The 21,786-nt window shown below is 42.7% G+C and overlaps 1 protein-coding gene across 2 annotated transcripts in view; it reads right to left on the bottom strand.

Annotated features, from left to right (window-relative positions):
• Positions 1 to 21,786, bottom strand: part of WSCD1 (WSC domain containing 1) — a 57,784-nt gene that overhangs the window by 23,863 nt on the left and 12,135 nt on the right. The window contains exons 2-4 of one of the 2 annotated variants that reach the window (XM_007054184.4): positions 19,915 to 20,624; positions 11,126 to 11,240; positions 8,081 to 8,265 (exon numbers count right to left, since the gene is read on the bottom strand). In XM_007054184.4, the coding sequence (XP_007054246.1) occupies positions 8,081 to 8,265; positions 11,126 to 11,240; positions 19,915 to 20,341 (727 nt within the window). In that variant the 5' untranslated portion in view covers positions 20,342 to 20,624. Of the gene's footprint in view, positions 1 to 8,080; positions 8,266 to 11,125; positions 11,241 to 19,116; positions 19,253 to 19,914; positions 20,625 to 21,786 lie in introns of those variants that run through there. The other variant, XM_043531238.1, reaches the window with a different exon arrangement.

The raw sequence follows: 21,786 nt of genomic DNA, 5'->3' as shown, positions 1-21,786 counted from the left end.
TCCACATCTAGTGATCACCATTTAAAAGCATCATGTACCACTGAGCCATCTCCCTATTTTAAATACGAGAAAACATTATGCCAGCCCAGATACCACTCTGCAGTATCTGGTGCCAAATGCTGACCTTGCCATGGTAACCACTTCGTTTGCAGAACTGAATGATTATTTTTTTAATGCTGAGATTTTCAAAGTGACTTCCAGGATTTGGATGCCCAACTACTGGGAGAAATGAATGGGAAAATGGCATGTTCAAAGGGTACTGGCCATCTATGAAATTCTCAGGCAAAAAGTATCTTTTTGTTTCTTTGTTTTTATTTCAGGGGGGAACAAAATGAGCTCAGTGTGCCAAAAAAAAAGTGGAGTCCAAGATATAGGAATAAGGAAACAAGGAGTAAAACAGGCCGGTTTTCAGAACACTGGCGTAGATGAGCCCCTCCCATCAGAGCACTAAGTGACATGAGCAAGGTCTGGCATGTGGTTCATTCTCTCTCTCATCCTCGCCCCAGGAGAACTGCATGTGCGGTGGAGCTTTAGTGTTTATTTTTAAATGTCCACACTTCTGTGTTTATACGAGAGGAGATGGGTTGAAGAAATACACTTTGCACTTGGGGGGGGGGAAGGTGGGTAGATTTGTGATGGCCCTCAGTTTCTGAGGGAGTTCATGCCACAGCCGTGAATCAGCCCCTGAGACCGTCTGGCTCCTGCACAGATGAATGTACCCTTATGGTAGATTTTGATCTCGTGCGCATTTGTGCAGGGTCTAATATTAGAGTTCAGTGACGTTACTGCTTATCTACACCAGCAAGAGAAGAGGTGCAGGTCCAGCATGGGTCTTTAATTCTCCAACAGCAACCTGTGTTCTCTTTGCTGCATTTGAAGACAAATCAAGTCCATATCCCTTGCTAGATCTCTCTATACATATACATGCATCTTCCCTCATCCAGGTCACATCTTCACTTCAATTTCATAAGCACCCCATTTGTCCCAAGACAAAAGTGAATATTTTCCAAGCAATTCATCATAATTTGGGCCATGTAACTCTGCCCCATAGCTTTGACAATTTACCCCACCCCCAACAGTTTTGCTATCTGAGAGGAGTTGGGACTAATGTTTCCTAGAAGTAATTTATTTTATTCCAGTAAGGAAGCTGCATCTGTGTGCCATGGCTTTTGATGTGCTCTGCTTGGTTAGATAGGATACCAGTGCTCAGTGGATGATGATCTTATCATGTGATCTGAACACACCATCCCTGTCACATTGTCCGCTTTCAGTCCCGTATAGCATGGCACTGCTGAGAATCATACATCGATAAATGCGGGGTGGAAGGGGTGGGAGGTAGGAGGGAGATGGCAAAGATATAGGGAGAACATCAGAGAAAGAAAGACAGAGATTAGAGAATGACGGAGGTAAAGACAGGAACTGCTGAAATTCCATTCTGATTTCCCTCCCCCACCCCCACCAATCCAATTCAAAGTACTAGATCAAGATGAACTATTTCTCCATCTACTGCAGTGGTATAATAATTTACTAGGTGTATTAGAAGAGCAGGCAGAGGCCTCATTGTGCTAAGCACTGTACAAACGAGATGACATGGTGGTTGCCCCCAGAGCTGTCCCACTACGAGAACATGCCAATGTGCATCAGACCAGCTGATTATAAAGAACAGCCATCCTACGTGCCTGTATGTTATAAGGCTAGAACTGGGCAAACCTATTAAGTCTTACTAGTTTAGATGAGGACGATCAGAATGTTCACATTGCTGATCTGAAACTTATCTGATTTGTGCCACACATTTTGATGTCTCTTCTCACTCTTCCCTTTTCCTTCTTCCTATCCTCCTCCTTTCCACCATCTGAACCAACCAGAAGCTCCCCCATCCCCATCCCATCCTTCTCTTCCATGCCCCACCACCAATCCTCTCCTCTATCTCCATCAGGCCTCTGATATTCTAGCTCTTTTTGCATGGCCCCAAACAGAACCCCTAACCAAGAATAGTTCCCCAGTCCTGCACTAACTTCCACCCCGCAACAAGTCCCCGACCTTTGGTGACATCATAGCTGGAAGGTGGCACTGAAGGGGAATTAGTCGATCAAAACTGAAACTCTCTCACTTGCTCTTTTTCTCCACTCTATTCAAATCTGTTAGGGGCCAGATCTTCAGCTGGTGAATAGCAACCAAGATCTGCTCTGAGATCTGGCTCCAAATGTTTCCTTGAATCAGAGGTGTAATACATTATAGTCCTGATCCTTAGCAGGTCTAGATCAGTAATGATTCACACCGGCTGAGGTATAAATTCCTTCCACTCGAGTACCCCTGTCTGGGGAAGGGTGACTCCGGTTGATAATTGCCTCGCAAATGCTGGAAGGGGCGATTGGGCTATTCTGTGAATTGCAGCTCTGCTTCAGACCCCAAAATAAAGGTTACTTGTGCTTGCGGTCTGACTTTTGCTCAATTACACTGTACAGTTCCCTATAAATAGTAGTGCTGTCAGACCTTACCCCAGTATATGTAGGATAAAACCTGCGGGCATGAATAGAGAAGGCCTGAATTAGGCCATTGGATCATTTCTGGTGGAAAGACTTTGGCCTCGATTCTGGATTGTGGTATGACTACCTTCCCCTACATCATTGATGGATTATGGGTCTCACGCCAACAAAGCCGACCATGGGAGGATCACCTCAGGACAAGGGATCTTCTGGTGGCATAGAGATTGTGATGTGGCTCCTATTCTGCCTTTGCCCTCCCTATCGTTTGTTTCCTATCATTTAACCCGTTACTGTTCCACGAGAGGACCTTCCCTCTTCTCATGACAGCTTACTTTGTGTAAGAGCCTTTGGTGAGAGTCTTGTCAAAGGCTTTCTTAAAGTCCAAGTACACTCTATCACCCGGACTGCCCTTGCCCACGTGTTTGACACGCTCAAAATATCCCAACAGATTGTTGAGGCAGGATTTCCCTTTACAAAAGCTGTGCTGACTCTTCCCCAACAAATCATGTTAATCTATGTATCTGATCATTCTGTTCTTTACTATAGTTTGAACCAATCTGCCTGGTACTGAAGTTAGGCGTACCGGCTTGTAATTGCCAGGATCGCCTCTGGAGCCTTTTTTAAAAATCGGTGTCACATGTTCTTATGTTCTTACTAGCACTAACAGCAAGGGAGAAGAACTTTATCTGGAGATATGCCTCAAAAGAATACATCTCAAAGGTACACAGTATAATAATAAGAAGAGGAAAGAACCCTTTTGTTATCCATTACTGAGGGAACAAAAAGACCAGTGCTCTTTGCATTGTATGAATGGTGGATACCCAGCCCTATGGGGTGGTGACATGGAAAGGTTGCTGTAGGAAAAAACTTGTCTGAGTCAAGGATTGTAGCCTGTTGAGTTAAGTTTTAGTCATGAGGAAGTGTGACTGTACCTTTGTTTTATTATCTCTTTCTATTATCACTTAAATCTGTTACTAAACATATTCTTCTTATATGATAAATTAATCTCAGTGCCGTTACATTCAAGTGAGATGTGCATCCTTAGCTGAGCCAGCAAGCTGGTGTGTATGTTCTTTTTGCAGATACAGACTAACACGGCTGCTACTCTGAAACCTGTAACTTTAATAGAAGCTATAATACCAGCTACATTGCAGGAAGGCCTTGTCCTATCCGTGGGGCTACTCAAGAAACGTGCAAGCCAAATAACAAGCAGGGGGAGAAAGAACTCTCCCTAGGATCAGACTGTTACAAAGAGCCCAGCACCAAAAAAAAAAAAAGAAAAAGAAAAGCATAGAAGATTCCCTGCTGCCCATGACGCTCCTGAAAGACTTATTGCTTCCCACATTAATACTTGATTCATGAAACAAAAGTTTTATGAACATATGGAGAATCCTATCGGATCTGATCTGGACCAGAGCTCCAGCAGCCTCCACCTACATTCTCAAGGGACCAGAGAGCAGCGGGCTCTGTACACAGCCAACAGATAATATTTTAAACATATTGCATTGCTCTGTCTTAGTCTTCCTGATTTGCAAGGGAGAAATCTATAAATAGATGGCCAAATTCTGCCCCTAGGGAAATGATGGGCTCTATTGTGTTTAGCTGTAGCTGCACACTGGTAACAGAGCCAAGGTACATTGCTCCAGCCGGGGCTGTTGTTTACCACTGGTTCCGTGTGTGTGTTATGCACCCCCCACTGTGCTCAATCTACAGAGGACGGGAGTCTGTTACAGCTCTCAGCTCGAGGTATAGAGCTTTAAAGCTGTAGAAGACTGCTGCTTTTTGCTCTGGAGGGCCCTGACTCAGTCAAGATGGCAGTTGTTGCACTACCTGATCCCAGGAGGTCTTGCAAAGGAACACAAGGGATGGGTGGAAGCCCTCTCAAGCGCCCTCCCGCCCCCCCCCAGCCTGATATGTACTCTCTTTTTATATAAGATCCGTGCAAAAGGCAGTCACACTCCCCTATTGTTCCGAAAGCCTTCCCCCAAACAAAGTGAGTGGGAAAAAGAGTGGTGATTCCAAACCACAGAGAGCCTCACTTGTTTGTGCTCATGCTTTTGAATGATTAATGAATTCTGAGACCCAGCTTGTCATTTAGAGTCCCAGAGTTTAAGGCCAGAAGGGACCACTAGATCATGATCTCCTGCATATCGCAGGCCACCAGCACCACCCCGCACACTAATCCCAGCAACTAAAATGAGACCAGAACATTGCAGCCCGCAGAACACTAAACTATTAGGTACCGCAGGCAGAGAATAGAAGGGACTGAGCTGCGTCAGTATTTGACAGGGAAATGATTAAGTGAGAGATACCCGGAAAATCCTGGCAAGTGACCCATACCCCTACTGCAGAGGAAGGCAAACTTCCCCCAAGATCGCTGCCAATATGACCGGGGTGGGGGGAATTCCTTTGTGACCCCTCAGATTCTTCCCTGATCCCCTTGCACACCTTGAGTAATACCTTACTCTTTGAACATTGAAGTCTGCAAGACTACTGGGCAAGTAAGATACTAATCAAGGTAAATAAGGACAGCAGAATATAGCCCTGCAAGCTCTGCAGAATGAAGTGATCTAGTGAAGTGGCGATCAATTAGACCCTGAGCATGTGAGCAAGAACCAGCCAGTCAAGCACCCAAAAGAAACTGTTCAGTGCCGCTTCAGAGCCGTGGCCCATGCCATCCAGCATCCCGGCTTAGGCTCTACATTCTATTCTCTGCGTAGCCAGAGCATCATGCTAGTGCCTCCATTTGCACCAAACACCCCCCCAAAAACAGGAGCCATGATCACTTCTTGGATTGCAGCTACACTGCAGGACAGAGCTTCTCCTTTCTGAATGGCACAAAAAGGCCAGGATATGGTTCTAACTTCACAGATAAGAATTCCTCCAGCATAAGGGGCATATGATATTACTTAAACTATATAATATTCATCTAAGTGCAGAGGGCCAGCAGATGGCCTTTGTATCCCTTAAATCACACTAGCCCTATTCTGAGGCCTTAAGGGATGCATAGACCTCTGCAAAGAAGTGAATTTCACTGGCACCGACTACTTATAAATGCTGATAAATATGCCACTGAAGTGATCCCCAGCTGGCCATCAGAAAGCAAAGTCAACATTGAAAAGAAGTGGATTCCAGTAATGTATTTTTTTACCGAAAGAAGGAACAGACCAACTTTCCTGCTGCCTTTGTCAATGGTGGATGGATCAGTCTTGCAATTAATCAGTAACTAGTTTATTATTTTCCTTTGAGTTTTAAGCATCTAAGTTTAGATACCTTGGTTTGACCATGTTGGTGAAAATATTTCTCTTGATAAAGACTGACTTCCACCCAGGGGACAAATTCACATTTGCATAATTCTTTTAAATTCTGAATCAGAACGAAATGTTGGAAATGTGAAATTTTCAGTGGTATGAACCAAAATGGAATTTTTTTGAAAGCGTCCAGGCTGGCACACTGGTGCCCTGGCAGCCAGTTGTGCTGCTTGGGAGCCGGGCAACCTAGAGAGCCTTGGGGTATGTCTACACTACGCATTAAGCCCAGGCTCTGACTCAGCTTTGACCCCAAATCCCCCTTCCGTTCACACACAAATCAGTCTTACTTGGGTCAGCGAGCACTGAAGACCCAGGTCCTGGGATCTTGCGAGGGAGGAGGATCAAGTCCTGCTATGACTCAGGTCCAAGCCCAGTCATTCTGCAGTGTGGCTACAGTGCAAGTGGTCAGAAGGTGTGCGCAGAGCACTATGGACACATAAGCATGGCTGCAAGACCCAGATCCAGCAATTTTAAACCCAAGTTTACAATATGGTGTGGATGCTCAAGCGCAAGCTTGGAAACACAGAGTCCATAGGCTCAGGTCTCACAGACCCCGGCTTAGTGTGCAGGGTAGACATACCTTTGGAGCTCAGGCAACCCACCAGCTGAGCTGCTGCGTGGCCCACGGAGGCTAGGAATACAGAAACTCCATCAGGTTGGCTGCTGGGGAGTCTGGGAACTCTGGCATTGCAGCTGTCCACCACCTCGTGGGCTGAGTTGCAGGCTGATGAGAAACTAAGGAGGCTGGCCTGCCAGCCTGCCTGGTTTCCATGGAAAGTTTAGATACAGTCGACACACTCCTATGTTTTGATTCTGTCAAACCAGCATTATCCGATCAGAACACTGTTCCACTGGAAACGTTTGGACCTGCTCTATCACTGACCCTTTGGGCCAGGTTAGAGGCAAAAGAGTGGGAAAGGGGGCAGAAGCATACCCTGTATCTGCTTTGTGGACTGTATTCCGTAGATCACTTCACTCCACAGAGCTTCCAGGGCTAGATTCTGCTGTCCTTATTTACCTTAATTAATATCTTACTTGGCCAGTAGTCTTGCTGATGTCAGTGGGACCATTCACAGAGTAAAATCTTACTCAAGGTGAGCAAAGGCATCACAGTCTGGCTCTTACACACACACACACACCTCCTTCAGAATTAAACAGTGATGCAAATCCTGGGAAACTTGCCAATGTGCCTGTCAGCCTGACATGAGCAATTTAGGTCTGTGTACCTGTGTTTTATAATTAATGTGTAGCAGTGTACATTATTGTACAAATCTTGACTCCTCTTTCACCATATATGCTGATGCAACCTAAGGTCTTTGTTGTTTTGTTCCCAGCAAATAGCAGCATTAAGGAATCAGAAGGTTTGTAGAAGTAAAGACTGTTCAGCTGCTTAGACGTGTATGTGGTTTGTGTTGGTCTGAAGGTCTATCTGTTTTATCTCCCATGATAAATCCTAATTGAACGGCAAACAAGAATTGACTCAAAATTAGGCAAAACTCCCCACAAACTCCAGCTATTAGGGGAATAGGTGTTCTTTAGGAACTAGCAAATCTTTGCGTCATATCATTACCAGCTCTTATCTAGAAGAGACAGAGGCATATTCCTCTACCACTGGAAACAGAAATGTATTGATTTTGTTTAAGAGACAGTTTGGGGTGAGAATGGTATATGCATTCTCTTAAGCGAATGGCAGAAGAAATATAAGGTTTCCTAAATTTCTAATACACCTGCATTTTGCCCTGTGATAATGAATGCAAGACTGTTTTTTTTTGCAGATGAACTCTTGCTGAAGTGACAGTCGTAATGGTCTATATTTTACTGGTTCCCATGGTTACGCAAACTCTTTGTGTAGCAACTCTGATGCAACTGAGTCAGATGCTTCACGCTCCTCCTAAATAACCAGTTGAACGACCATCCTAGCTGAGCCAGATACTGGCACCAGCCATAAGTGGACATCATGGCCCAGCTTCTCAAAGTCTTAGGCACCTCACTCTTATTGAAATCAATGGGAATTAGTTGCCTAAGTAACTTTGAAGATATGGGCTCATGCCCTTAGCTGACATTGCAAAGATGCTTCTGTCATTTGCCATGTTTAAAACCCCAGTGAAGGATTCTCTGGAGCAGGATGGGAGGGTGGAATGATAATTCTCCCCCCACCCCCCCGGGCCTCCCACTGATGTCTGGTGCGCCCTGTTTGCGGGATGAACATCACTCAGGACAGCATGCTGAATGCCCTGTCCCTGTTGGGAGAAAATACTCATCAAATAGCGCTATGTTACTTACGTCGTTTGGCCCCTGCCCGTAGTTCCTCCACCCTGTAGACAGACAGCCTGTTCACCCCGCCACAGATGGAACCTTTCTCTCCTTTACATTCATTGTTGCACTCTTCCTGCTTTGCAATCATTATGGGGAGCTTGTTCCCACAGTAACATTCTGCACCATACTCCAAGCCAGCATAGGTATAAGCCCTGTAGGAAGAGAACAATACCTTGAATACAGCTAGACCCTTTGTATTCCAAAGTTCCTCTGCACAGTTGGCAAACTTGGGAAACTTGTATATACAAACTATGCACAATGCCCCCCACCCCCACCAAGAAATGCAGACAACTCTGGGGAGCAAGGCAGCAACTGTTAAAAAGTGAATAACAGCACGGCACAACAGTGATAGGCAAGAAGTGCAGAATAACACATCCAGTTGAAAGTAAACAGGGAATTTTGTTAGGCAGAATACAAAGGTCTCCAAGGCAGTTTGGCCAGTGCACTCAGGTTTTTAATACTCCTGCTTTTGAAAGAAGTGCTACGGAAATATGAATAGTGATATTTTCCCAGGACTTCATTTTCATGCCTTAGCCAAATGACACCCCAGCAGCACAGTGCCCTTAAGACTATGCTGGGCATTGGTTCAGGAGTGTCTCCTACTGAACCAGAGCACCATTTCTTGACACGTCCATGTTTGCTGGAGGTTTCTCATCCGAGCACTGCTCAGGTCTGGGCCAGTTTAGAATGCCCGATGTGACGGCATCGCAGCTCCAGGGGAGATGGGTCTTGGTCGAGCCAAAATATTTCAGCGACTTTTTGTAAAGTATTTGACCGTTTAGAGCAGCACAGGAGAAAACTCCACTGCTGAAGCTATCTTGACTAGCCTTTAAAAGGAGCCACTTTTGATCCAGTCAAGGAACTTTCAAATGGTCAAAACAAAGAACTGGCTATTACTTCAATTTTAGATTAAAGGCTTGCTGTCTCTTTCAAGGTGTAAAAGTGTGCTTCAGTGAACAGTTGCTATATAAAATAAGAAAACTCAAAAATAAGTATGAAAGGGCAATCCGCTTTGATTAGGGAGGTGTCTAAAAATTCAAACATATGGCTTGGTGTATGGAATTTAAAATTTGAAGGGATGTAGTTTAACTGGCAGTACAAAATGATGCCATACAAATAGAAAGCCTTCGTCTCTTAAGGTGAAGTCTGTCTAACTCTCTCTCACATTCCACTGGATGCATCCGATGAAGTGAGCTGTAGCTCACGAAAGCTTATGCTCAAATAAATTGGTTAGTCTCTAAGGTGCCACAAGTCCTCCTTTTCTTTTTGCGAATACAGACTAACTCGGCTGCTACTCTGAAACCTCTCACATTCAGAGTTTCTTATCCACACTAAGACAGACAGAGACACACACACACACACACACACAGCTGTGAGAACACAAGGTGAGATCTGGAGCTATGCTGATTAACATCGGCTTAGGGTCTGGCTCATTATTCTTAAATATATTTCAAACAAGAATCAATAAACAAGAATCTGCTTGTAAAGGGATTCCCACTTACCGCACCAAAAAGAAATGTAAGAGTTAATGGCTAATTCCCTTTTGCTGTTCAAGCAGAGCTGTATTATTACTTGCAGTATTATTTATTGTATCTGCCTCTTCAGCTTCTCTCCAGTCTGAATGTAACCTGATGTCATTTAATACATGTAATTGCAATCATCATTACTAAAAGTTAATACTAAATAAGCTTTGAAGAAGGGTGGTTTTGTGGTTGAGGCACTGGACTGGGACTCAGGGGATCTGGGTTCAGTTCCCAACTCTTCTACACATTGTCTCTAGGACTTCGGGCAAGTCACTTAATCTCCCTGTGCCTCAATTCTCCATCTGTAAAATGGGGATAATAACCATCCCTTTCTCTCACTCTTTGTCTGCCTTATCTATTTAGATTGTTTTTGGCATGTCTGTTATTGTGCATTTTTACAAATGTAGCTTAGGAAGCGTAAAGGAAAGGTTTTCAATCTTGGTCACCAAAAGTTGGTTGCTATATCTCTAGATCAATATTTAAATAAATGGCCTGATTTGTAGAAGTGCTGATTGCCTGCGGTTTACATTGGCTCCAGGTGGAGACATGAGTACAGGTGAACAAGCCTGTCTGCGGAGGACGCGGGGTTTATTTTCCTTGCTTCCTGAGTCCAATGTGAGCACCTGCTCTGGCGTATAATTCCCCTGTGCACCAAGTTAAATCCTGAGCAAGATCAACCATTCCAATACTCCAAGCTGTCCCCCTGAATCAGGAAGTGTCTCACCAGTTTCCATAAGGGGGCTCTGTGAGGCCCCACAACTGGAAGCCCTACAGCTAGAGGAATTAGCATATCCCAAAAGCAAGTCCCTCATGATTACACAGTGACTGTAGGCATTGCCCTGAACAATGGGTAGCACATAAGGGTACTCCTGGGATGATGCATCTTAGGAAGCAATGTGCCTGAGACACACCTCTGAGTCTCCATTCTTTTGCTGCTTCCTCTTGCCCCTGGGAGCAGAGAGGCTGGTGGAGAAGTGCAGGCCTATACCTGCCATAAATTCTTACTGCCGACCCACATGCTGGCTCAGCTAATCTGGCCAGTGAGCCTGGGGGCAGAGCCAACATTCTGACCCCCTGCTCCAGAGTTGAGGTAAGCAGGGGAGTAGCTTTGCACCCAGACCCAAGGTTCTTACCCCCCTCTTATTCCCCATGCACAAGTATGTAGGTCACGTTACAGTTTAGACCACAAATTGGGCCAGCTAACATTTCCTGCACTCTCCATTCATTTCCCATGTATCCAAGCAGTAATTCTGGGGAAGGACACTGACCCCAAAATGGCTTTCCTTCTGTGGTTAGGCAGAGGTGAAAGAGTCCCCTTCTTGCAGTGTTGCCAAGCAACCTTATGTTTGGAGGCATGAGGTAAACAACGTTTTCAAAACGGTTTATCTCCTCTTTAATATATGCACGTGCTTCCCCCTTGTGAACTCAATTCTAAATTCCCTTTGTTATCGGAGAACAGTTGAAAGTGCAGTGAAAAATCTCTCTTTACCTCTCAGCACAAGCTTCTTGACAATGAGATACTGTCATTTTTCTTAAGTCATAAAACACAGCTCCCTTCAATGTCTTCTCCCTGGAATCATCACTGAAGCATCCAACGTAAGTGCCTAAAGTACATGAAATAGCACAATAGTTAGAGATAATCTTACGTTCTGGAACATTCAACTGCAAATTCAAGGTCCTTAGTTACACGTGGCACTTTGCTGTTTGCTCAGGTAGTAGCACTATGTTTGGTAGCCTGGGCTGATACATAGACTAGTCGTGTTGACATTCAACTCCTCTAAGAAATCTTTTGTTACTAGGGGGCAAAGTTAAGGTTGCGTGAGATGGGGCAAAGTAAGGATGGGGCTCACCACAGAAAGGCAAGGAGATAGTTGTGAATGCTGGTGGGAGTTATATCTGGTAGGGTATGTGGGGAGTGGACAGGGGAGGGAAATGTAAGAGAAAAGAAAACTTATATACATACATTATTTTAAAATATAAGATCCTGATGTTTTTCCTAGACCCTTGCACACTCATTTACTCCCTTCTGTAGTTCCTTCTGTCCATCACCCATGGCAACAGAGCCCTCCATCCATCCTGGTCACCATCCCCGATCCACCTTTCTATGTCATCCTGTCTTGAGTCCTCATCACACCTCCACATCTTCTGTCCCCTGCCCCGTCTATGTTCCCAGTACCCTATATCCTCTTCCATGCAGCCTATCCTGCATCCCTCCTGGGGCCAGGCCAGGGCCAAGTTAAGCCCCAGCGCAAGTTATGGCAGCATCTAACTTGCACCTGGCTGTAACAGCCCCCACCAGCCAGAAGCCACAGTAACACTCACAAAGTGCAACAACACTCCACCTTCTTTCTATAGCTAGCCCACCTATTTAGGGGAATAATGTTGGCCATACTGGCCCTTATTGCTCCCTGGGATTCCCCTTAGCCAGGTAAGCTAGCTCTGTAGCGGCTTTGGGCCAGGAGACCAGCTCAGAGCAGCTGCAGCAATTGGTCAAGATATGGCCTATGACAAGCCAACAAAATGAGTTAGGAAAAATGTTCAGAGTGAAGGGAAAGTATATTTCCACAAATACCATGACTTGGAAAACCCCTTTTTGGATTGTTAAAAAACTTCCCTGAAAAACTCTACCCTGGAATGAAATGAGATGTGAGAAGTGTCAGGAAGATGAGTTTCTTTCTGAAATAGGTAGGGATGTATTGAAAACTCAGTCTGTAGTGGAAAGATAACTTTAGCCTTACCTATGGAGCTATCTGTCTGTCGATGCTATTGAACCACACCTCCTCTCCCATCGCTGTTATTGAGACCTTTGAAATACACCTGGCGTTACTTAGCGTTTGAAAGCAAAATATTTCAGTTAGCCTATCTCCTATATTAAGCATCTTGTCTTTTTGATGTCAGTAACAGACTACATGAAAACCACGTGTAGCCTGTGATATACGGAAAAGAATTCCGCACCAGAAGAAATATGGAGAGGCTTTATAACGTACAGTGGAGTCATTCAGGTACATGGAGTCATCAGGTATAAAGGATGAGAGGAAATTTGATTCTGGAATTTGATTCCTATTAAAATATAAATATTAGAGGATACAAGTATCAGGTGATCTGTAGACAGGAAGGGAAAATAAGATGAGAATTGATAAAAAACCATTCTGAAGAGTAATAAATAAAACTACAGGGTGGGGGGAGTTACTCCAGAGTCAAATGGAGAATTCAGAGCTAAGAAGATAAATCCAACATTCCAATGGCACACACACCACAGTAGTTTCAAAGAACTGCACGTTGGTAATTTGCAAACATGCAATTAGAAAATCCGCAAGCTGTGAATAAACACCCACAAAAGGCTGTTAATGAGATGTGAGTTATGCACCTGGAATAAGAATTTTTTATATTTCAGTGGGGCCTTTTGACTTCAGGGGCTTGATTCCACCAGTTGCTGCTGAAAATGTAACATGGGTTCATGTCAAACACAGAGATAGCGTAAGAGAATCTAAGTTAATGTAAATTATACCTGGTTCTAGCCCCTATGAGTAATTTCCATCACTGAAGACTCCTATAATTCTCTTATCTACTTATCAATATCTGCCTTAATCCTCACCTTATATGATCACTCAGACCACATGACCTTAGAATGCAATGGTGTTTCAGTGATAACGTCTGTCAAATGGGGAATAACATGAAATGGGACGATAATTTCCGATGAAGCCGATGAAGATGATCTCTTAAAAAGTATCCTAGAAATATGCATTATTATTAGCTGGAAATATCTTCTACTGCACAGCCACACACCATTTATTATTATTTGTATTAGAAGTAATACTTAGGAGCCACATTGTGATAGGTGTCGTACAAATATCCGGAAGAGACATTCTCTGCCCGGAAGAGCTTAGAATCCTAATAGACAAGAAAGTTAAGGATGATGGAGGGAAACAGAGGTGGAATGACTTGTCCAAAGTTACGCAGCAAGTCAGTGGCAAAGCTGTAAATTACAGCTGTGTGAATAACTGATTTTTCAGTTACCTGGCAATTCCACAAAAATGGAGGGGGGGAGGTGAGAGGGGCATTGCTGAGTTGACCCGGATCTGACAATTTTCAAAATTTCTGTCAAATTGGGGAGGAAAAATAGTTTTGAGTCAAACAGAATGTTTTGTTTTGATTTTGAGCTCTTCAAAAAAAAACATTTTAAACAATAAAACAAATTTGGAAACGAAGTCATTTTTGAATTAAAAAAATACCTCACATTTTGTTTTGACAATGTCAGAACAAAATGTTTTGATTTTGTAGAGGGGAATTATTGGGGGTGGAGTTTAGACACAAACCATTATACATATTCTATATGAATCTATATTTTTTTTACCAAAAACAAAAAAAGTTTTGTCAAAAAATTTTGCTGACCCCCTTTTGGGAATAGAACCACATCTAGCATCCTATACACAACATGACACACTGCCTTCCCCTTTTAAATCAAATTTTTTTCCAGCCCTACCAAAGTTGAGGAGACTGTATCCTTTGAATAAGACTGTAGGAGCATCACGGATGCTGTGATGATCTTAGTAGGAAAGCAGACCTTTTGCTGGTTCTCTGCACCAGGGTAAAATTTCCCTCTCAGAAAATTGTTTTTTAAAATAATGATCCAGGTGTATTGTGTTGACAGTAATTTCACACCAAGGTGTCTTTACAATCTAAATGGCCAAACTGTTGCTCAGGAAACTCAGACTGGGATTTTTAAAGGTGCTTACGTGAGTTTGGCCCATATCTCAGTAGGCGCTCCAGCCCAGATATGGGTTTTAGGCCCATCCTTTTGAGGATCTTGTCCTGGGTGCCTTATTTCCTTAGGGTAAAATTTTCAAAGGCTCTAAAGGCCAGATTTTCAAAGGTATTTAGATGCAGCTAGGTGCCTAGTGTGACTTTCAAAAGCACTTAAGTATGTTATGTGCCTAACTCCCATTGATTTATAACTGATAATTCCCATAGCCTAGTCTTCCTTTGAAAATCCCTCTTTGCCCTGAAAATCTGACTCTTTTAGGACCAAAATAGCTTTGAAAATCTGGCCCTAAAGTCACTTTTGAAAATGGGATTTAGGTGCTTTTGAAAATTTTACCCTTACGATCCTTTGTAAATCCTGGCCTTGTTGAACTATGAGCTCTTCAAATGATTACATTAAAATACATTAATGTTGAAATATCCATAAACTTAGTTAATGCCGATGCCAGTACCAGCCATTAATCTAGTGCCCTGCTGATGTTATAATTGCGAATTGAAAGAGAGCCAAGAGATTATTTATTGCTGTAGCTCACTGGATTATGCACATTTGAATATTCATCATTTGAATATTCAAATGTACATGAAGTGACAATATTAATAACAGCATTGTTAACAAGTCTTTGGAAATTACTATCAATTAAAAATTAAACTTTCCATGTATAGAGTGTGCTATTTTCCCCCTCTCCTAGTAAACTTACTGGCTCTTTATTTCATTATGGATCCCTTCCAAGATATAATGAAATACTTAGTGATTATAATGCCTGCTGAAGTTTCAACTCCACACAGTGATTTCCTTTCAATAAAATGTCACATCACCTTAAAGTGGCTGTTTTATTTGTATACACCTCCATTCTTGGCTTCATACTGATAACATGTGGGCTTGCTCATATGTTTAGCTGATGTGTCCACCGCACAACTGCTCAAGCATAGCATTTGAATAGCTAGTAAGTCAAATCTTTGGTGAGCGTAGGTAGCAAACCTTAGATACTTATTTATGTTAGGTACTTCTATGGTCCCCGTTACTGTAGTATTTGACCACCTTACAATCTTTAATGTATTTATTCTCACAGCAGCCCTCTGTTTTCCCAATCTGTAAAATGGGGATCTGAGGCACTAAGTAGCTTGCTGAAGGTCACATAGGAAGTCTACGGTGGAGCAGGGAAATAAACCAGTATCTCCCAACTACCAAGCTAGCACCTTACACGCTAGGCCACCCTTTCTCAGTTCTCCAGTTAGTCTCGCCCTCTCTTCACCTGCACCAGGGCTAATCTGCAACAAATCAATTGAAGTCAAGAGAGCTAGAACAGCATACAGCTGTCGTAAGTGAGAGGAGAATCAGAGCTATCATCTTAATAGCTTCTTCCACCGTCCAGACTTTAAGTCATGGGGCGTGTGAGCATTTATCAAAGCCAGCAAATCAGGTTTATTTCAGAGGGAACCTTGAAACTCATCAGAATTATATGGGGTGTAAAAATGTGCAGCATGAAAGTACAAATCACAGGGAATCTGGATGAACTGAACATAATGTGAACCTGTTCAATGAAGGTCTCTTCCCCTCCCCTCAAATCTCGTCACATGATACAACAAACCTGTCAAGCCCGTGTACTGGATGTGCCCTTGACCTGCTAAATCACCAGTCATCTACTGGGTGAGCAAAAGCAGGGTATGTACTGTCTTTACGATCAAAAAAGAGATCCTTTGAGTTGTTAAATACTAACCTCCCAGGTGACTCAGTTGGTTCTTACTAACAATCATCCTTTGGACAGAAGTGCATTAAAGTATGTGGGAACCAATGTCAGGGAAGAATTATTAGCTGAAAAAAAAATTGATTCATTCCTAAGTGTTTAGGTACATTCTCAGGTCAGTCACAAGTTTGAGTCAACCACAAGACATGTAAGGAATAGCTTGGCTTTGTGTTTCTTGCTAGTCTAGGAGTTTCTGTTGGTCTGAAGTTCACAGTCTACGGACACAGTGCAGTCTGCTGAATCTCACTTAGGGCTGGTCTACACTACTGCGATAAATCGATTGAACTTACGCAACTTCAGTTACATGAAGAACGTAACTGAAGTTGATGTAGTTAGATCCACTTACTGCGGTGGCTACACTGCACTGTGTCGACAGAATAGTGTCTCCCATCGACTTCCCTTATGCTTCTCGGGGAGGTGGAGTACACAAATCAATGGGGGAGTGCTCTCCCATCGATTTAGCGTGTCTTCTCCAGACCCACTAAATTGACACTCGCTGCATCGATTGCAGCAGTGCCAATCTACCGGTAAGTGTAGACATGCCCTTAGACTCCATGGTATTTAAACTGCGTAAACCCTTATGATCTTTGCCGCCCAAGCCAGTTAACTGTGAAGTTTCAATCTGTAAAGCCCTGAGTCCTGTTAGAATCTGGTTCTCCGTGAGCCTGAGAATTCCATCTGCAATACTTCGATCCATCTATTCTTCACTGTTAATCGTAACTTCCTGTCTCAGTTTCAAAAAATGTCCACATTGGGCGCAGCCAATAGGCATCTTTTTGTGACAAAAATTTCGGACAATATTTTTTCTTTGGATTACATGCTCTTCATATTGTTGATTAATGTTGGTAATGTGACGTCTAGTTATTCGGAGTCCCTTTCCTCTAGGTCTTTATTGGTCAGGGAACATGCCAGAAGACCACAGCCTTTCCCAGTTCAGCCTAGAGCTAGTGAAGTTTAGATGGGGTCATTAGTACCCGTGTCATGTTGTTGTGGCAGCCTTTGCCACTATTTCCACATACTTAGGCAAGACTCGGCTCCCTGTCATTGGGTGTTGAAAACTCGCATTCACTTTTACAGCGTCCTAGTGGACTTGCTACAGATGACTACAATGAGCTCAACATATAATGGTACACATAATGGCTGTGCTCTTCTTTTATCCTGTAGTGACCTGGTACCAGTCACTCAAATCCTTCTGATTATTGTAATTCCCTGATAGGTCTTATGAGCAGGGCTTCCCTATCACTTTCAGCTTGTTCGGAATGAAGCAGCACGTTTGATCACATTACTCCTGCCCTACATCTGTTTAAGGCTGACTGTCTTTAATGCAGCTGACTGAATCCATCTTAACCTGTTCTTTTGTAGAGGCCTTGGCTATATTAGACTCAACTCCCACTGAAATCAGTGGGAGTCTCCCCATGTACTCTAATAGGCCAGCTTTTCAGGCCAGCTTTTCAAAGATATTAAGGTGCCAAAAGATGCAGATGGGAAACTAATGGGATTGTCAAAAGTGCCTCAGCAGGTTAGAGCCTAACTCCCTTTGAAACCAGTGGGGGTTAGATGCCTAACTTGCTAAGGCACTTTTGACGGTCCTACTTTGGCAGGTGACCATCTCTGCTGTGGTGGACCATAATGTGTGAAACCTATTCTCTAATAATGCACCCTTGTCTCAGCATCCATGCTTTCATACAATCTCTCACTTATTCCCCCAATAGGACTCTTCAGTGGGACTGTGCAAATCACTGAGCGGTGCGAATCACTGAATTTTTTTCAGTTCGGTGGCTGAAACACAAAAACAAATCCCAGAACAACAACAAAAAAACTGTTTCAAATCAAACTCAATGTTTACTTCCTCCCAAGAGAAAAAATTTCATTTTCGTTTTGTGATGTAGTCTGGTTTTTTTGTTTGTTTGTTTTATCTCTTCCTTTTTTAAAAACAATTGAGGTAAAATTTGAAACGAAAAGTCACTGCGAATTGAAAAATCAAAAGATTTTCTTTCAAGAATGTCAAAATGAAACATTTGGAGATTTTTTTCCAGTCAACATGATTTGGTGAATTTCAACATTAATTCATGAAATATTACAGTTCACCCAAATCGGCATTTTTCAGTGAAAGCAAGTTCCATCCAAAAAATTTTGCCCAGCTCTAAGTATGACCCTTTGTTTAAATCACTTTGTTTTCTTCTCCTCTCTTTCTGTCAGACACCATAGCTTTAAGAATAATATTTTATGACCTCTTGTTGATATTCTATATAAAATCATTGTGACTTTTTACTATGAATTTTCAGGCCGCATCCTGAGCCTTTGGTTGGTGATGCTCTAAAAATGAGGCTCGCGATTATGAAATTCTGGCTGCGTAGTGTGTGGGGAGGGAGTACAGAGCCTTCATCCTACTGTGAAACCTTCTTTAAGACTGGCTAGAATAGCAGCTCCACGCACTAGAGAGAGTGCAAGGTTTCCTCAAGGTCACACAGTGCCCGAAAGTGGGGAAGAGAGTACAGCAAGACAAGGCTCCATTTCCCCTCCCTCCATGCCACACCAGCCTGTGGAACCAGACAGTCACATGGGGAGAGTATCCTGTACCCCTTAAAGGGGAGCAGCAGTTTGCACTCACTCCCACAATGCACCAGGGAGCTCAGAGAGGCAGAATGGTTTCCAGTACCCTCACTGTGGTGGTGCAGCTCTGCACTGACCCAAATGCCGGGCTGGGCCTTAAAGGTACAATCAAGCCCAAGGAGACTAATCTGTGTTTTACAAAAAGAGAAAATATAAGGCCTGATTCTGCTGTGTTAACTCATGCTTTGGTCATGCCTATTTCCCCACTGAATTCAAGGGGGCAGCACATGTATGTATTTCTCAGCATGAGTTAGGGTGGCACAATCAGGCTCACCGTGAGGTGAATTTAGCTTATATCAATCTGATGACATTCCATTTAGACTGTTATTAAACCGTGAGGTGAAAACACACAATCTTGTACCCTGTGCTTTGGCTTCTAATTCACAGCATTGCTGCAATGATGTACATTCCCCTTTCAGTTTGCTTTCATGTTGTTATGTTCCAGCAAACTCTTCTAATACCCAGGAAGAGTTCAATCAGTTCCAGGATTTTCTGTTCTTTCATGATGATCCTGGGAGGGGAAAACCAATTTAATAATTTTCATCTCCACTTGCTTGAAGGAAGAATAAAATAAATCTGCGCTATACAGTCCAACCCCTGAGAAACCATTCACAGAAGGCTGCATTGGCAGCCGTATATTTGGACAGACATAGGAGAATCTACAGCTTTACATACATGAAGGAACATTCAATCATAGAGTTGGATTATGACTGGGGAACTGCTTGTAACCATTTTCTCATTTATGACCAGATTCTGACCTCCTTAATCATACATGAAGCATTTTTTATCTCTATGAAGTTCCATTAAATTCAGTGAGACTACTTTTGGAGTAAGGTACTACTCAAACAAGTGAGGATCCTAAATATTTTGGGCTGTTATACATATACTTAAAACAACGAGGAGTCCTTTATTTAGTCTCTAAGGTGCCATAAGGACTCCTCATTGTTTTTACTGATACAGACTAACACGGTTTTAGAAGCTTCTGAAACCATACATATACTTAGTTTGCATAAAATGGTTTGTAAATGCTCAAGAGCTAATACAGAAATACATTCTTGGAAGGAGTCAGAATACCTCTCACATGCTTATGAACGGTATCAATCTTTGCCTGAAACAAAGTCCTGCGTGACAGAAAATGGATGTTGGGAAAAGCCCTTACCTTTGTTTTCACCTGTATGTTGCGTCACCTTAGATCCCGTTGCTTGCATGGGTTCTTGTTCATTAATGAACCTGTGAAACCATCTTCTTCTTAACTGTCTCAGTTCTGAGTTCCGGGATATTAGCCACCGTGGCCCGTACCTCTGATCTGATGTTGGGTCATGGAGCACATCCATGTCCACCAGAAGCTTAGAACTCAAACGAGGGTTTTGCATTGTTCTGGTATCTAGGATTCCGACTCCTATCACCATGTCTGAAACTGGTGAGACCTGAATATTCGAGGTCCCACGTGTGCCTTGTTGGATAACCAAGCGGGATCGCTGCAATAGGAGAAGGCTGCCAGCCATTAGGTAAGCTGCTGTGAGAAAAAAGAGCAGAAACTGGGTCCGCCGAAGAAATTTCTGTAGTCTGAAAAAAGGTTTGGCCATACCCTTACTGAAACTGGGCACTTCACGCCTTCAGAACGGCCCCGGAATCACTGTTTGAAATTGTATTAGTTCCTCCCATAAGTTCATCCCATCACTTTAATGTATCCTCCCCCATAAAAATTGTCTTTTTCAGTAGCAACAGCAACTACAATGCCATCATGCTTTATATCCATAGAACTGTGGGATTTCTGGGCAGCTGATCTGGTTCAGGTGAACTTATGAACAGTTCCATAACTGTGGCCAGTTGCACTTCATAACATCACATTCCAAAAGGATAGGAAACCTGAAATATTAAGAAAAATAAAGTTGGCTCTGATCCCATTAGCAAACACTTACCATGTCGAGTTCTTTCCCCCTTCTTTTATTTTAGCTAAACATATAAAGACAATAATCGTGGTACAATGACTGATTTAAAAAGGATCCAGTTACAGATTTCTAATTTTACATTTTTCTTTATTTTAAACTTGAAATGTATACGAAACACCTGCATGATTAGAATAGTCTCCTCAGGATGTTTGGAACAGTAAGTCCTTTTATTTCCTTTGGTAAATAGCTGACATCTCCGGTCTTTGTTACTGACTGGAACCAGGTAGTCACAATATAGACATCTTTATAGGAAGATATTATTGGATACTTTCTTTTCAGTGTTACAGTAGCTAAGCTACAAATCTAGATCAGAAGAAAACAGCAGTGTGGGTGTATGGTGAAGAAAAACGAAATGGCATCAGCTCTCAAAGGATAAGAGAATAATTCTTAATCTCCATGAATCACAATAAAATGAGGCTTTATGCTGGAAGGATAGTTCCAGTATATATATATAGAGAGAGAGAGAGAGAAAGTGTATTTTTGTGCCTTGCAAACTTAAAAGAAAGCTAAAGTTTCCACTAATTTGAATCTAGTGTATGTTTCTATGTACCTTTTGTGTGAGTGGGTGTGGATGGGAGTATGTATATATGTATAGGTTTTAATTTAATGGAATCTTATATTTTCTTTTAAAGTTTTCCAAATATTTCTAGACTATTTTGGGGCTTTGCCAGGCTGTTAGTTATGCTGATCTACACAGTGACGGGCTTGTCCAAGCAAGAAAAAGCTCTTTTATGCTCTAGGTAACCTTTAACCTTCTGGAACAAATAAAAATGGGCATCTTGCCATATGTTGCCTGAGTTCCTGGTTAATTGCTCTTCTGTGGAACCATGAAAGCACTGAGAAAAGATGCAGTTTGTTCCAGAAAAGAAAATATTATGGCTCTTATTTAACTTGCATTCAGAAACCCTCAAAACCAGCATCAGGACAAGGAAACTTGCTGTCCACTCATCTGCCATTCTTTTCATAGCATTCCTCCACACTGCGCAGTTCCTGATTAAATATCTGAGGATGCTTCTATATGCCTCTTGCTAAAACATATATGATCATGTAAAATTTCTCCTTCATTCTGTTTTTGCTTA

The sequence above is a fragment of the Chelonia mydas genome, chromosome 17 (assembly GCF_015237465.2).
Source record: "Chelonia mydas isolate rCheMyd1 chromosome 17, rCheMyd1.pri.v2, whole genome shotgun sequence".
NCBI classification, from domain to species: Eukaryota; Metazoa; Chordata; order Testudines; family Cheloniidae; genus Chelonia; species Chelonia mydas.
Note: the sequence above shows the minus strand (reverse complement) of the source record. Positions and strands in the feature narration are given on the sequence as shown.